We start from the raw sequence: 17,743 nt of genomic DNA, 5'->3' as shown, positions 1-17,743 counted from the left end.
CAATCAATGCAAAGAAATAGAGGAAAACAACAGAATGGGAAAGACTAGAGATCTCTTCAAGAAAATTAGAGATACCAAGGGAACATTTCATGCAAAGATGGGCTCGATAAAGGACAGAAATGGAATGGACCTAACAGGAGCAGAAGATATTAAGAAGAGGTGGCAATAATACACAGAAGAACTATACAGAAAGATCTTCATGACCCAGATAATCACGATGGTATGATCACTCACCTAGAGCCAGACATCGTGGAATGCGAAGTCAAGTGGGCCTTAGGAAGCATCACTATGATCAAAGCTAGTGGAGGTGATGGAATTCCAGTGGAGCTATTTCAAATCCTGAAAGATGATGCTGTGAAAGTGCTGCACTCAATATGCCAGCAAATTTGGAAAACTCAGCAGTGGCCACAGGACTGGAAAAGGTCAGTTTTCATTTCAATCCCAAAGAAAGGCAATGTCGAAGAATGCTCAAACTGCCGCACAATTGCACTCATCTCACACACTAGTAAAGCAATGTTCAAAATTCTCCAAGCCAGTACTTTCTGATGAAGTACTTCCAGATGTTCAAGCTGGATTTAGAAAAGCCAGAGGAACCGGAGATCAAATTGCCAAAATCCGTTGGATCATCAAAAAAGCAAAAGAGTTCCAGAAAAACATCTATTTCTGCTTTACTGACTATGCCAAAGCCTTTGACTATGTGGATAACAATAAACTGTGGAAAATTCTTCAAGAGATGGGAATACCAGACCACCTGACCTGCCTCTTGAGAAATCCGTATGCAAGTCAGGAAGCAATAGTTAGAACCAGATATGGAACAACAGACTGGTTCCAAATAGGAAAAGGACTACATCAAGGCTGTAAATTGACACCCTGCTTATTTAATTTATATGCAGAATACATCATGAGAAACACTGGGCTGGAAGAAGCACAAGCTAGAATCAAGATTGCCGGGAGAAATATCAATAACCTCAGATGTGCAGATGACACCACCCTTAAAGCAGAAAGCAAAGAACTAAAGAGCCTCTTGATGAAAGTGAAAGAGGAGAGTGAAAAAGTTGGTTTAAAGCTCGACATTCAGAAAACTAAGATCATGGCATCTGGTCCCATCACTTCATGGCAAATAGATGGGGAAACAGTTGAAACAGTGACAGATTTCATTTTTTCAGCTCCAAAATCACTGCAGATGGTGCCTGCAGCATGAAATTCAAAGACACTTACTCCTTGGAGGAAAAGTTATGACCAACCAAGACAGCATATTAAAAAGTAAAGACATCACTGCCAACGAAGGTACATCTAATCAAAGCTATGGTTTTTCCAGTAGTCATGTATGGATGTGAGAGTTGGACTATAAAGAAAGCTGAGCACTGAAGAATAGATGCTTTTGAACTGTGGTACTGGAGAAGACTCTTGAGAGTTCCTGGACTGCAAGAAGATCCAACCAGTCCATCCTAAAGGAAATCAGTCCTGAATATTCATTGGAAGCACTGATGCTGAAGCTAAAACTAAAACACTTTGGCGTCCTGATGCGAAGAGCTGACTCATTTGAACAGACCCTGATGCTGGCAAAGACTGAAGGCAGGAGGAGAAGGGGCCAACAGAGGATGAGATGGATGGATGCCATCACCGACTCAATGGACATGAGTTTGAGTAAACTCCAGGAGTTGGTGATGGACAGGGAGGCCTGGAGTGCCACAGTCCATGGGGTCACAAGGAGTAGGACACAACTGAGCTGAACTAAAATTGAAATTTTCAAGCACAGAATGTCAAAAATGTTTCCAAGAAAACTACTTCCTCACATAATGACTTTTCTGGAGAAGGAAATGGCAACCCACTCTAGCATTCTTGCCTGGAGAATCCCAGGGACAGAGGAGCCTAGTGGGCTGCCATCTGTGGGGTCACACAGAGTTGGACACGACTGAAGCGACTTAGCAGCAGCAGCATAATGACTTTTTAACTTTTATGTTGGAAAATATATAGCAGATGTGTGGTCTGAGATATTTCAGATGTTAAAAATCATAAAGACATAATTTTAAAGTTGTTATTTTAAAATTCACCTAGTCTTAACACCCTCACTTTAAAAATAAAGAAACTATGACCTAATATCTTACCTAGGGCCACAGAGATAGAAGCACTGAGGGTAACATGCAACTTTTCTATATCCAAATCCATTGCCCTTTGCATTTTAAACCATGCTGCCTCTTCTATATCCTTAGTATTTAGCTAAAATACAGAATACCAAAAATAAAAGACATATTTACCAGGAGATGAGAAAGGAGTGCTATTCCTGGCATAAGACACTGAGGTATTCTGGTCATTTTTAGGCTGCAGCTTCATTTGCTTCTGTTTCCCTTTTGGACTGTAAGTAAAAATATATAATAATGAGCAGTTTTTTTCTAGTAGCAATATGTTATGATAGATAGTATGTTACAAAATGCTTAAACTAAGCATAGAAGAAATGCAATATAATTTAAATGAAATACTTCAAACTAGTAATAGGACAAAGTTAAATTTCAATCATTAAAAATTTTTTAAAAAAGGTTTTGGTATAGTAAAATTCATATAAACAAAGCTTTAGGTTACCAGCTCCATCTTTATACAGGTTTAAGAGTTTTTAAAAAAAATAAAAAACCTCTTGGGTGTTGAGATTCCCTCAAAGTAGTTAATAAACTTTAAGAAGTAAGGTAATACATACAAAATGTTTTGAAAACTAAACTGCTACATTAATGTAATATACCTAGGAGCTCTGTTACTAGATAATGAACTGCTGCTGCTTCTTAGACGTTTTCTGTACCGTGGCCTTCTCCTCTTCTGACTCTGGATTGCTGACTTATATTCAGAGATGATATTTTTAATACGACTTTCAAATAAGGCAGACAATCGCAGTGTCATGCTATAGATCTGCAAAGGCAGAAATTAGTCTTGTTTTACCAACCATTTTAATTATATAAAAATAAAAGGTTATAAACATGCTTGAACAATATCAGCATCATCCTTTCAGACATAATATATGTGCTACTTCTACACTTGAAAAATTCTTCCTGAAGAATTAAAACAAGAAACCATTTTCACTTACAAATAATAAGGATTTTTAAAAGATAATATCCAGTGTTGGGAAGGGTAGGAAAAAACATTCTTATACATTGCCAGTGGATATTTTAACCTGAACAACTTTTTAAAGACAATTGGCTATACATGTCAAACCCTTAAAATATACACATCCTTTGGCTAATAATTACTTCACTAGGAATTTATCCTATGGTAACATCAGAGAATTACACATGCTCATCATATTCAAGGATGTTAAAGATGTTAGCCACAGCATTATCCATTTAAAGTGAAAAATTACAAACAACCTGTATCTCTAGCAATAGGATGCTGGTTAAACAACACAAAACCACCTGTATGGTGGAATACAATGGAGACATTAAAACCTCTGTTTTCAAAAAGTAATGATAAAATTGGAAAATGTTCATTATGTATTTTTAGAAATGCTTCAAAATGTAAAACTTACTAAAAGATATATAAACATTTATAAGTATGAATGTAAATGTAGAAAATAAATCTACATTTATTTTAGAAATATGCAGAAAATGTAGGGAAAATATGAAAAATTATGTTCAGAAATCAGTAAAAATTCATTTTATATGGAGTAGAACTGACCATGTATATACCTACTGTGCAACTGATTTAAAAGTTAATCAGATACTAGTGATAAAAAAAACATGAAAATTACCTTATTATTCTTAAGATGTGTAAGTTATGATAGAACATAAAAAACTATTACATTAAATGTGAGTATGAATAAACTTATAATTTCCCAATATAGTTCACTAATTTGTTATAATAAAAGGAACATAAATATTCATAGCTAATCTAAATACTTCATATAAATTAATCCTCCCAACCATTTTTATTAAATTATTTATTGAACATATTAAAGAATACTCAAATTTCTACTATTCCTTTCTTTGACTTCTTTTTGGCAAATATAGGTGTTATTTAAGAGAAAAGAAGAGGCAAGTAGGAGAAAGCAAGAGGGGCTGCTTAATTTCTCTTTAATGCTTGCTTGATAAACTGTTTCAGAGAAAGTACTGAGAATCAAACTTTAGAAACTACATCAGAATGATAGTACATACTTGTTTAGCAATTTTAAAACTGGTTATAGAAAACTGCCTGATATATAACTAAATGCTTAGGTAATTAATCCACCTATTAATGGTTCTTCATACCCGTGACTTTTTATTAGAGGTGTAAGCTTTGGAGTTGCTGAATATTTGGCGAACATCCTTATAAAATTCCAGAGGACTACCATAGTTTCCTGTTTCCAATGTTTCTTTCACAGTGCTGAAGTCCATAGGAGTGTCTATAACATCATGATAATCCTACAAACAAGAATGTGTTATTAAACACAAAGGCTAAGTAACAATACTACACAAAACAATGGGACTGAGATTTGCATCGCCATGAAATAAATATACTGCTCTTTAATCTGCCACTTACCTCTTCCTAGCCCCCAAATCATCTTTTTAATAGAGGTCTTTTGGTGGCTCAGGGAAATAGTAGGGTTCTGTGGAAGAGTCTTAGCCTTCACCCTTCAATGAAAAACCATTATGACTCTCTCAAGGGACAGAGCAGAAAATTCAGAGCCACTGACTTCATCACTACATAGTTTAGAGTATCTTGAAAATACGTAGCTAATTTGTGACATCAAATTATTTAATTCTGTGTGAACAATCCCATTTTCTACTTTCATTGAGCAATTTGCCAGGGAGTTGGCATGAGGGCATTCTCCCTAAACTGTCATTAGTTGAAGGTTATAATCAAATTGGTCATGTCTGTGTATTTCTCCTTTTTGTTTTTTAATAAATGTGACACTTTTGCTTCATCTAAAGTCTTCAGTCTCAGATTCATAATTAGTTTGATTTTCATTTGGTTGGCCAAAAAGTTCCTTCAAGTTTTTTGTAACACCTTATGAAAAACCCAGACAAACTTTTTGGCCAACCCAATAGTTAAAGGTGGGAGAAGATTCTCTCTATTTTAGCCTAAATATTTCAAGTTTACTTAAGATGTTCCTAGAGTTATCATACGGAACTACATCTGGAATTTATATCTTATATATACCACTACCACCAGTAATAAACATGTTTTGGAGTGAAAACCATAGCCAATATTAACTCCTTCATCCTATTTAGAATCATTAAGAAGTAAAAGCACATTTCTCTCAAAGGAGAAGCCAAAGGGCCAGAAGACGGGGAGAAGAAAGGTATTATAAAAAGAGGGGAAAAATATTTTTCTAAGTACAAGAAAACACAATTGATCTTATTGCATTAATATATTTTCAATTTTTTGGCTTAAATAAAAAAAGTGTATTCCAATATAATATGGTGTATGAAACAAAGATTTCTCATAGAGAAAAATTATAGGTAATTTGTATAACATGATGGCCAAAACTCAAAAGACCCACTCAGCCCGCTGAATGAAGTCCTACTCAGAATAATCAGCTGCAATTACAGACATAGTTCTGTTGTGTAATTGATGTTTTCTACTCTGCTACAGTAGCTTTAGACTTATAGAAACAAACACCTGCCTAGATGCTACAATGAACTCTTGAGAACATGCACTATTAAAAAAAAAAAAAAGTAACAACAACCAAAAGCTTAAGCAAAGGTAAAAAGGCAGTGAGCAAAGTTGGAAAATAGTTTTACAAATTACAAGAGGTTTATTTACAGTATGGAAATTTTAAAAAGTAAAATAATACAAAAACAATCAGAACATATATACCTTTTAAGAGATTACTATGCATACCTCACAAAGAGATGAATCTTGTTGTTGTCCTGGAATAACAGACTCAGAGGATTCACCCTCGTGCTCTTGATGGCCCTATTAGGGTAAAAAAGATATATTGTGTTTCAAGACTACCACAACAAAATATCAAAATTTATAATACAATTATGATCTAATGCACAAAGATCCATAAATTGGAATGTTTTTACTGACTATAATTTAAGATGAAGGAGGAATTCTACATTCACCATTCTCTATTATGAAAAACACAGGACTAATTTATTCTACCTAAATCCACTACAAAAAACAAATCAAGCTTTGTTGAACATAATTTTGATCCTTATTTGAATGACATTTTCCCCCAACAGAAACCAGTGTATATGGAGAAAATACTGATGCTTGCTAATTTCAGAGGATGGTCTGATGGTATTTCTGAAATATTGCTGTTATCATTTTTCTGAAAAACTTAAAACAGATTTGCTATCTGTAATAAAGGTTATTCAACATATAAATAGATACACTTCTAGAAAAGGTATCCTATAATTTAAAGATCTCACTCTTTTATCTTTGAAGAAAAGTAATATGGTATACTGGTTATTCAATAAGTGACCATATTGAATAACAGGTTTTTTTACAAATTAAATAAGGCCGACATATGTTATGAATGGACTCTAGTATGTAGGAGTGTATTAGAAGTTAGCAAAAAGCATTAAATAAATATCCAAAATAAAAGCAGGAAGGAAATGCAAAGATATTTAGATTAAAATTTGGTTTACAACTGTGTATTTATACACAAAGTACGGCAGCCGTTTTAAAAAGTCAGGACTAATCACACTATTCACTTTCACAATTCAGAGATGTACTAATAAAGAAGGAAGGAAAGAAGAAAGGGGAGGAAGAGCTCTTAACTAGACCTTAGCATAGTCATTTATGGGAAATTAAAATACATATTGGTAATTATTTAAATAACTATGCTTACTGGGTAGGAAAGAGGATCAGATGGTTGTCGAAATGGCTCTGAGTCTTCACGTTCATAAATGAGGCCCAATAGTTCTTTGCACTGTTTTCTCCAAGCATCAGGATTAAACCTTAAAGACTGTCTTCTGCCTCGGCATTTGACCTGTAGATTTTTAAAGAATTATATTTAAAAGCTCTTTCCTTAAGTCTTTATTGATTTTTCTCCTGTCTTCCTAATGTTAATATATCTATATAAGATAGAGCACCTGATAGGGGCTACATGGGGTCTCATTGATAAGATGGCTCATTATGTTGACTTCGCAAACAAAGAATAAATCACAGTGATCTGTGAGACTGACCAAATTTCCCAAATGGCATCCTGTTATCTCACTGGTGCCTATTTTCTCAAAGCTGCGAGACCACCAGATTCTAGACCTCCAGCTATGTGACCATCCCTTCAGAGAATTTTTCTTTGGTGGACTCCATCAGAAAGGGAGAATGCTGGTTCTCCTTAAGAGCCAGTCACCCTCTCTTTTCTCTCTAATAAATTTCCTTTTCTTGCCTGACTGCCTGGCTCAGTCTCTTTTTGTCTGCACTCGCCTTATAGCATCCATTTAAAAGTTTCTTAGTTTTGATTAAATATCATTCCCCCTTGCAAAAATATAAACAAAAACTAGATTATTATATTCACAGAAACAGCAAGAACACTAGTATTCTGAATTCTCATTTTGAGAATATCCAAATCTTAAATTAAACACAGAGGAACAAATTTTTCCTGAACAAGGGCAATAATTTTAACACCTTAATCTTTGCTGGTAGTTAAGAATATTTGACAATGGCACCATAATTTTCTCAAAATAACACTTGAACAATATGTATATTTTTAAAGTAAATTCTTTGTCATCAGAATATACTCTGCTGCTGCTGCTAAGTCGCTTCGGGCATGTCTGACTTTGTGCGACCCCATAGACAGCAGCCCACTAGGCTCCTCTGTCCCTGGGATTCTCCAGGCAAGAATACTGGAGTCAGTTGCCATTTCCTTCTCCAATGCATGAAAGTGAAAAGTGAAAGTGAAGTCGCTCAGTTGTGCCTGACTCAGCGACTCCATGGACTGCAGCCTACCAGGCTTCTCTGTCCATGGGATTTTCCAGGCAAGAGTACTGGAGTGGGGTGCCATTGACTTCTCCAGAATATACTCTAGCCTTTACTATTCTGATGTCTTTTGTATACATTCTCTTTCAGTATTTGAAAGGAAATATTTTCCTTATATATAACAAATGTTTGTCTAATTATCATAGAGTAGAAATGTGCAGAACAGAGTTAACATAAAAGACCTGAAGCTATCTTTAACAGGCCTTGCTTCTCAGGTTAGCCCTTGATTGATGTCTAGGAACTTGGGACTTGAACTCTTTCTTAAATGATAAAAGTAGTTTACTCTGCCCAAGTTAATACAAACAATGTTATTTGTGCTGAATATCCACTTTCCTGTAAATTTCCAGTGCTTTCCTGCTTTCTGAGAGTCTGGAATCTTGGCATGGACTAGTCAGATGAGGTAGACATAACAAGTTCCCAATAAATTCTTTGGGAACTGAGTCTCTAGTCACTCACATATTGCTACATTTTCATTGTGGGGAAAGAGCGTACTCTGTGTGGCCTTTCAGAGGAGAGAGAGTGCATAAGGAAACCTGCACATAGATTCCTCCAGGCTCTGCCAGTATCTTTTTTTCTGTGTTTCAGCTTTGTATGTTTACTTTGTCACTGTCATAAACCTTAGCAATGAGTTAACAAATATACATAGGGCTTCCCTGGTGGTTCAGTGATAAAGAATCCACCTGCCAACAGAAGAGACAAGGGCTTGATTGCTGGGTTGAGAAGATCACCTGGAAAAGGAAATGGCAACCCACTCCAGTATTCTTGCTTGGGAAATCCCATTGATAGAGGAGTCCGTCAGGCTAGAGTTCATGGGGTCGCAAAGACTCAGACACAACTTGGTAACTAAACAACAGCAACAAGTATATATACTAAGTTCTATAAGTCTTTCTAGCAACTCTCCAAATTTGTGGAGTTGGTCTTAGGGATCCTTGATGCAGGAAGCTTGAATTTTTTCTTATTAGCAGTTCATTTATCCACTCACCCTTCTTCCAGATGAAGTACCAGGTCCATCTGAATCTAAATCAACCATTTCTGTATCCTAAAATTAAAAGGGAAGAGTGGGAGAGATATTATTATATTTAGTCTTATAAACTAGATAAACATTTACAAAGAAACGGCAAATACAATCATAATTAACTGCCTCATTGAAGCAGGCAGCAGAACAGAGGTGGGAGAAAGATTCACTCTAAACTTCAGCTGCATGCTATAATCTTTTGCTACTTCAAGAAACAAACCTCTTTTCTATAGGGAAAATAAGAATATGTATTAAAAAATAAGATTCAGTGAAGTATCACCCCAAGGGATAGTTTTTTAATACAAAGAGACAAGTCCCACACATCACTACTAATCTGGTGATGGTGAAGCACATAGGTAATGCCTGCTGCTGCTAAGTCACTTCAGTCGTGTCCGACTCTGTGCGACCCCATAGACAGCAGCCCACCAGGCTCCCCTGTCCCTGGGATTCTCCAGGCAAGAACACTGGAGTGGGTTGCCATTTCCTTCTCCAATGCATGAAAGTAAAAAGTGAAAGTCAAGTCGCTCAGTCATGTCCAACTCTTAGCGACCCCATGGACTGCAGCCTACCAGGCTCCTCCGTCCATGGGAGTTTCCAGGCAAGAGTACTGGAGTGGGTCACCAGTGCCTTCTCCATAGGTAATGCCTAGGAGAATCTAAAACAATGCTACAAATACGTTTATCTACAAAACAGAAATAGAGCTATAGGTGTAGAAAATAAACTTATGGTTACCAGGGGTAAAGGGATGGGATAAATTGGAAGATTGGGATTAACATATACATACTACTATATATATAATAAATAACTAATAAGGATCTACTGTATAGCACAGGGAACTCTATTCAATACTCTGAAATGGCCTATATGGGAATATAATCTAAAAAGAGTGGGTCTATATATATATGTACAACAGATTTACTTTGTTGTATACCTGAAACTAATACAACACTGTAAATCAACTATACCTTAATGAATTTTTTTTTTCAAAAAGAAGAGAAGTAGCTCACAAGCCATTAGTTTCCCTTTCTGAAGTTGCTGAATTACATTTTAGTTTAATTTTCTATTCTAAACCAGAATGCTACTCTGAGGAGAGCAATATCCATCCATGATATAAACTCTCAATAAAATAGGTATAGAGGGACTGTATCTCAACATAAAAAAAGGCCATATAGGAAAAACTCACAACTAATTTATGGTCAATTGTAAAAAGCTGAAAACTTTTCCTCTAAGATAAGGAACAAGACACGAATACTCACTCTTTTATTTTATTTAACATAGTATTGAAAGTCTTAGCTGGAAAAATTAGTCAAGAAAAACAAAAAAATTTAAATCAAAAAGGAAAAATTGATAGTGTCTCTATTAGCAGATGACATGATATTACATATAGAAAAGTCTAAATACTCCACCATAAAACTGTTAGAACTAATCAACAAATTCAGTAAAATTGCAGGATACAAAACCATCATACAAAAATAAGTTATGTTTCTGTACACTAACAGTGGACGATCAGAAAGAAAAATTAAGAAAACAATGCCATTTATACTTACATCAAAAAGAATAAAATACTAGGAATAAATTTAACCAAGGAGTTGAAAGATCTGTACACTGAAAACTATAAGACATTGATGAAATAGAATATACAAATAAATGGAAAGATATCATATGCCACAGATATGAAAAATTAATGCTGTTAAAACATCTGTACTATTTAAAGCAATATACAGATTCAATGCAAGCCCTACCAAAATCCCAACAGTACTTTTTGCATAAGTAGAAAAACAATCTTAAAACTCATATACAACCACAAAAAAGAATTCTAATAACCATCTTGAGAAAGAATAAAGTTGGAGGCATCACACTTCCTGATACCAAACTGTATTACAAAGTTATTATAATCAAAATGTATGGTATTAACATAAAATATATAGATCAAGGGAACAGAAAGTACAGAGAAATAAACCATGCATATTGGTCGATTAATTTACAACAGAGGAACCAAGAATATAAAATGAAGAAAGGATAATTTCATCAATAAATTGTGCTGGAAAAACTGGAAAAAAAATCCACCTGCAAAAGAATGAAACTGGACCCCATCTTACACCATACATTAAACACAACTCAAAATGGATTAAAGACTTGGATATAAGACATGAAACCATAAAACTCCTAAAAGAAAACACAGGGGTAAGCTGCTTGACACTGGCCTTGGCAATGATTTTTTTGGATGTAACAAAATCCAAAAGTCATAAAAGGCAACAAAAGCAAAAAATAAAAAATTGGGACTACATCAAACTACAAAGCTCTTCACAGCAAACAATAACCATCAACAAAATTAAGGCAATATACCAAATGGGATAAAATATTTGCAAATCATATACAGAGAGTTAATACCTAAAATATATAAACAACTTGATAGCAGGAGAACACATAACCTAATGAAACATGTACAGAGAAACTGAATAGACATTTTTACAAAGGAGATATCCAAATGGCCAATAGGTACCTGAAAAGGTACTCAGTATCTCTGATCATCAGGGAAAAGCAAATAAAAACCACAATGAAATATCACCTCTCACCTATTAGAATGGTTATTATCAGAAAGACAAAGAAATAAGAAGTGTTGACGAGGATGTGGAGAAGAGAGCCTTTGTGCACTGTTGGTGGGAATATAAATTGGTACAGCCACTATGGAAAACAATATGGTAGTTCCTCAAAAAATTAAAAATAGAACTATTAACACCATATGATCCAGCAATTTCACTTCTGTAAATAATACTGCTACTGCTACTGCTAAGTCACTTCAGTCGTGTCCGACTCTGTGTGACCCCATAGATGGCAGCCGGCCAGGCTCCCCCGTCCCTGGGATTCTCCAGGCAAGAACACTGGAGTGGGTTGCCATTTCCTTCTCCAATGCATGAAAGTGAAAAGTGAAAGTCAAGTCGCTCAGTCATGTCCAACTCTTAGCGACCCCATGGACTGCAGCCTACCAGGCTCCTCTGCCCATGGGATTTTCCAGGCAAGAGTATTGGAGTGGGGTGCCATTGCCTTCTCTGCTGTAAATAACAAGATATCAAAGATATAAAGTTGCACTCCCATATTCACTGAAGCATTATTCACAATAGCCAAGATGTGGAAACAATCTAAGTGTCTGTCAACAGATAAACGGACAAAGAAAATATGGTGCATATATATACACACACACACACACACACACACGTATACACAATGGAATATTATTCAACCATAAGAAAGAAGGTAGTTCTGCCATTTGTGACAATGCAGATGGAACTTGAGGGCATTTTGTTAAGTGAACTAAGATAGAGAAAGACAAACACAGCATGGTATCACTTATATGTAATTTTTTTTTTAGGTCAAACTCAGAAACAGAATACAGAAATGTTGTTGGGTAGTGGACTGATGGTGGGAGGGGACAGGGAGAAGGTTGTAAACGGACACAAACTTCTAACTATAGGTTGAATAAAGGCTGAGAATATAAGGATCTAAGGTAAAACACAGTGACTCTAGTTGATAACACTGTATTGTATAACTGCAATTTGTTTAAAGCGTAGAACTTAAATGTTGGAAGGAAGGGAGAGAAAGAAAAAGAAAAAATAAGCTTGCTGAATTATATTTTACTTTACTTTCCTATTCTAATCCAAGTTATGTTATTTTGAGGAGAAATTCTTGCTACATCAAATTCTGAGTCAAAATGCATTTATACTAAAGGTTAGAGAAAATATCAGGTATAAGAATGATAAATTTTTTATTAGTTTCAGGAGGATAATATCTAATTGGCATATCTGAGTTGTCTTTAATATGTAAATAGCATTTAACTTCAATAATACTTAAAACATTTTACAGTCAAACACATTTTTGTGAAATTGAAAAACTATTAGAGATTTACCATTCTGAGAATTAACAGTACAGAAAATATAAACATGTAAAATACCTCTGTATAATCATACCCACTGCAATAAAATCCAGCATATTTGAGTCACTTATCCCTGGGATGAATTGTTTTCCATAAAATATTTTTGAATTGTCACTTTCCATTATTGTTTCAGCCTCTTAACCTGGTTTTTGCTTCTATCATAGCCTCTAGTCAAAAATAACTTAATATAAATTAGGGATATGACTGGGTGGGGAAATAAGACACATGAGGGTCTGCTGACAATACTAATTCACTTCATTAAGAAAAACTGGTTTATGTTTATAAATTTCCACAAAGGAAATCAAACAGCAATTCCATGAAACTACTAAAAATATAGACTTTCAAGTTTAAAATTATAAAATACTTTAATATTATATATATACATGTATATATATATATATATATACATGTATATATATGTATGTAGTATAGAAAAGTAATCCCTACTAAAATTCCCATCAACTAACCATTCTTTTAAAACGCAGTTTAGTGCTTTGTCCTGTTTTCAAGGGCTGGAAAATAAAGTATTGATTTCTCAACACTGAAAACACTGTGTCCAAAGGGTGAATGGCCACCTCTCTCTGACCAAACACTGCAGCACCACTACATTTTTGGTATACACTATCTAAATATAGGTTAAAGAGCTTAATACAAAAAGATGCAGGTGTTCAGCGAGCTTTCAGAAATCAGATTCATTGCTAATACCCAGTTACAACACTTACGTATAATACCTAATGTACTTTAAATGACAGAAAAAGAATTAATGCCTACTGGTCATGCTGTGATTCTTACCTCCTCTGCATCAGTACTGTTTAGTTCTTCTGCTTTAATTTTATTGTAAGTATCCAGTATATCAGTACAGCTCTGATCCCTGAGAAACAAGTTAAAATATACTTCAATAAATTTTAAAAACTCAGAAGTCAGCCTCTATAGAAGATAAAACTGCTTCTTACCCAATAAATCGAAGTAAGACATCAGTTACAATTTTGGCTGCTTTAACTATAGGACTGTCTGGCTCATTGAAAGTCCTAGCATTATGCTCAATATAGCGTACTTCCCACATTAATGCTGATATTCTCCTATGAAAGCAAAAATACCCTGTTACTTTTGGTCGATACATTTAAAGTCTATTCTAGAATTAGACAATATAGAACAACTAGGCATTTAATCATGAAACGTCAAAGGTGTTCAAATATATGTTTGTGACTCAATATATCTGTGTGACTAATATGCACCAATAAAAGTATATAGTTACAGTATTTGAAGCACAGGCAAGAATTCAGAACCACTGGATTATAAACTTGGATATTAAAACCTGAAAGAGAACTGACCCATGACATTATGGGTAAATAATGATTTGACCAAATACAAAGAAACAAACAGAAACAAAGAGTGCTTTGATAAAGTCAACAAAAAAATGTTTACTTTTCAGAGAAGACCAAAAATCAAGAAGCCAGGTTGTAGAAAAGAAGACATATTTTAATGTAGTTGCTGTTATAATAATACACTATTAAAGAAATTATAGGTAATGTTATAAGATACACCCACATGGTGTTATTTATAACAATTTCATGGAATAATTGTTGTTAGGATGCTGTAGACTTGAGGGTGAGAGAGAGAACAAAAGCTGCCCTCTACCGCCTCCCCATAATCACATAACTTCCAGCAAAACCAAAGAAAAAAATAACTTGATTTTTTTTTTTTTCTTTACACATTTTGGAGCTGGTGATTAAATCTAATTAACTGCTGCCTAATTTCCCAACAGGGGATTTAAAACATGCTCAAAGCTCTGGAGCACCATAATCATGATGAATCCACAAACCACTTAATCTGCCTTTAATAAACTAAGAGTTAACTGTAAAAAAAAAAAAAAAAAGAGTTAACTGTAATTATTGTTTCATTTGTGACTTTTACTAGTCATAATTTTATCCCTGTCCATACTCCTTTTTACCCTGGAAGACTGAGAATCTCCTGAAGGAAAGGAAATCAATTGTTCCAAATTTTCAAAAGAAATTTTGAGGTGGGTCTTCCGAGTGGTTATTTTACACTATGAAAACAAAGATCTCAGTGTTTCGTCATGCAAAAACGAAAGCAAAAGACATAAAGCTATAAGCTTTATAGGAAATGGTAAAAACTAAACAAACCTGTAAAAGCGATTTTCAAGTCTCCGCCTGATGGTGTTGAGGTCAGTTGGATAAGCAACTACAGTACAATACAAGGGGTAGGCACTGAGATCCACTGGAACAGCAAAAGGGCTGGCAAAATCTACAATATTTACAAAATCAGAAAAGATAGTTATAAACAACACTAACATCTCATGTTAACAAACAAAAACCACATATAATCAGGAAGTGTGGGCAATATAAAACTATATTACTAAAATGAGATGATTAAATTATGCAAAAATTAGACCAATACTATTATAATGTTATTCTTTTTATTCGGACATATTATTTATGAATCATGCATGATACACTGGTTCAAATCAGATAAAAACAAGACAAAATTATTGGAGAACTGTTTTTAACTTCAAATTTATGTCTTTTCTGGATAAATGCCAAATGTCTCATGTGACATACTTCAGAAAATATAACTAGTCATGGAGTAAAACTGATTACACACAGTCTTTACCAAAAAAATCCATCCAAAGTTAGGCTTAGGGAATAGCTAGAGAGCCAAAATGACTCACAAAAGTAAAAGACACTTATATGTCTTCACTATTATAACCCCAGAACTGAAAAGGTTTGCAAGTCATTACTTTGACCAAACATATAAAAATATTATTAAAACTAGAATCCCTGTGCCTTTTGAGTTAGAAGTATATAGTGAAAAACTGCATTTCCTTTTACAGAACTTAAAATTCTGCTGGTTTTCCTTATTCCTTCTCATCTTCCTAATATTCTTTTCTCATCTTCTTAATATTCTTTCACATTCACCATACCCAAGGAAAGAAGGTGGTTGATTCCCTGAATAACTCGTTCACATTCCTCATCTCTGGAATGAGCCCCCCACTCTCCTTCCTGAGGTTTGTATAGCAAAGCAGTCAGTTCCTCCTGGGACACAGGAACACCAGCACCAACTTCATCTGGAAAGGCAGCTATGCATAAGGTGAAAAATCAGAAATAATTAGTTTTCAGAATAATGCTATTGCCATTCTTCTTTTAGAAAAATTATAATTCATTTTTTAAAAGCATATTTACTTCCTTCTGGAATTGGCTCCATATCCCAGGGGCTCATCTTTTCTCTTTCATTATTGTCCCAGCTATTAAAAAATAACAAGATACAAATCAAATTCACATGATACTTTTACATACTAGCATAATTTGGAGGACTTCTTCGGGGTGAAATCTGGAAAGGGGCAGTACAATTTCTTTAAAGTATAACTGTGCTTATACAAAGATAATGATAACAACCCTCTAATACAGAAAACATGGTCCACTAATATGAAAGTTAGAGAGCCCTAAGCTTATTCTTAGTTCTGTTTTTTTTTTTTTTTTTTTTAATTCCAACCAAGCATACATTCATTGTTAAGCCAGGGTACAGAATAAAAAGTTCTCACTGGAAAATTCCTTTTAGGTTAAAAAATCAATTTAATATATCACTTATTTCTGTGAGACAACCTACTTTTTTCTATCAGGTTGACTATTATACCTTCTCCAAAAGTTTACTATTCCCTTTTGATCTACAATATGAAGACTAAAAGTCAATCTTCACAGAATAAACATATGTTTTATCATTCTTAAGAAGAAAGTTGTATTTATTAGGAATCTTACAACTCTGGTATTTCATGAAGAACAAAAGTAAATGTAGACAAATAGTATCAATATATCCAAAAGTAATGCACTCACCCTTGACTAGAACTTATACCATCAAATAAAAGACTATATAAATATTCACTATTATATTCCAGCTGAAACAATTACTTTAAACACTGAATTAATTTCAGTATTCTTTATGAAATACTAGTTGTAATTCTTATCTAAAGTAGAAATATTTAAGAGAAAACACAGTAATTAAGGAGGCAGAAATAAGTATTCAGTTTCTGCTTTGTTTTAGCATGCATATTGCACCAGAAAGTTTATCATCAAATTTCTTCCTTAAAAGTACTATGATTCCTTCCTTACAGGTACAGGTCTTATAAGACTAGGTAAGGCAGGGTTTATAGAAAGTCCATATAGTACTAAAGTATTTTATCAGGTGTAAAAGACCATAACTGTACTTACTGAACACTGTAACACTGGAAAGAACTATCAGGATACTCTGGTTGAAAAGGTTGCTGACTTTCCACAGTCCCAAACCACCAGGCATCATCTATTATACTGCGGAATCTATCACCTACAATGTTTTTAAAAAAATTCTTAAAAGAGTGCTCTTGAGAATAATTGCTATGTTCCCAGTCTAAACTATACATTTTGATGAATACAATAGCATCATTGTATCCAGTATTATTACAGATTTCAATCTGAGTATTCCATATTACTCTCTTCAAGGATTTTGATTTCCAAGTGCTAATAATTATTATGAAATAAAATCACAGATTACCATATATAATTTAACTTCTTTCAATTACTTGGAATCATCATTAGACAGTCTGCTTTTTGTACTGCACATATAATACCACAGTTGTTTCTTATTTTTTTTCCTTCCTCTTATTTTTTGTTTTACCATTTTGTTTCTAAAAATCTCTTCATACTAGTTTTGTGCCTCTAAATGGCTAAGGAATATAAAACCAACCATGTGGATAAAAATGTTTCTTTCACATTAGAAAAGATAGAAGATACTAATAGAAAAAAAAAAAACTACTAATAGCAGATAACTATACAGTGTTTGCTCTGTGGTACATTTTAAGTTCTTTCTACATATTATTTATCATTCGTATCAACCTTATAGGTATGTTCAGATGT

General features: G+C 34.2%; 1 protein-coding gene across 4 annotated transcripts in view; it reads right to left on the bottom strand.

Annotated features, from left to right (window-relative positions):
* Positions 1-17,743, bottom strand: part of BRWD3 (bromodomain and WD repeat domain containing 3) — a 156,857-nt gene that overhangs the window by 15,973 nt on the left and 123,141 nt on the right. For all 4 annotated transcript variants that reach the window (XM_019956005.2, XM_070783702.1, XM_070783703.1 and 1 more), the window contains 12 exons: positions 17,063-17,174; positions 16,040-16,101; positions 15,781-15,936; positions 14,984-15,104; positions 13,793-13,918; positions 13,632-13,710; positions 8,876-8,932; positions 6,764-6,904; positions 5,806-5,880; positions 4,230-4,382; positions 2,735-2,898; positions 2,259-2,356 (listed from right to left, as the gene is read on the bottom strand). In XM_019956005.2, the coding sequence (XP_019811564.1) occupies positions 2,259-2,356; positions 2,735-2,898; positions 4,230-4,382; positions 5,806-5,880; positions 6,764-6,904; positions 8,876-8,932; positions 13,632-13,710; positions 13,793-13,918; positions 14,984-15,104; positions 15,781-15,936; positions 16,040-16,101; positions 17,063-17,174 (1,344 nt within the window). The remainder of the gene's footprint in view (positions 1-2,258; positions 2,357-2,734; positions 2,899-4,229; positions 4,383-5,805; positions 5,881-6,763; positions 6,905-8,875; positions 8,933-13,631; positions 13,711-13,792; positions 13,919-14,983; positions 15,105-15,780; positions 15,937-16,039; positions 16,102-17,062; positions 17,175-17,743) is intronic.

Source organism: Bos indicus, chromosome X (genome assembly GCF_029378745.1).
Source record: "Bos indicus isolate NIAB-ARS_2022 breed Sahiwal x Tharparkar chromosome X, NIAB-ARS_B.indTharparkar_mat_pri_1.0, whole genome shotgun sequence".
NCBI classification, from domain to species: Eukaryota; Metazoa; Chordata; class Mammalia; order Artiodactyla; family Bovidae; genus Bos; species Bos indicus.
Note: the sequence above shows the minus strand (reverse complement) of the source record. Positions and strands in the feature narration are given on the sequence as shown.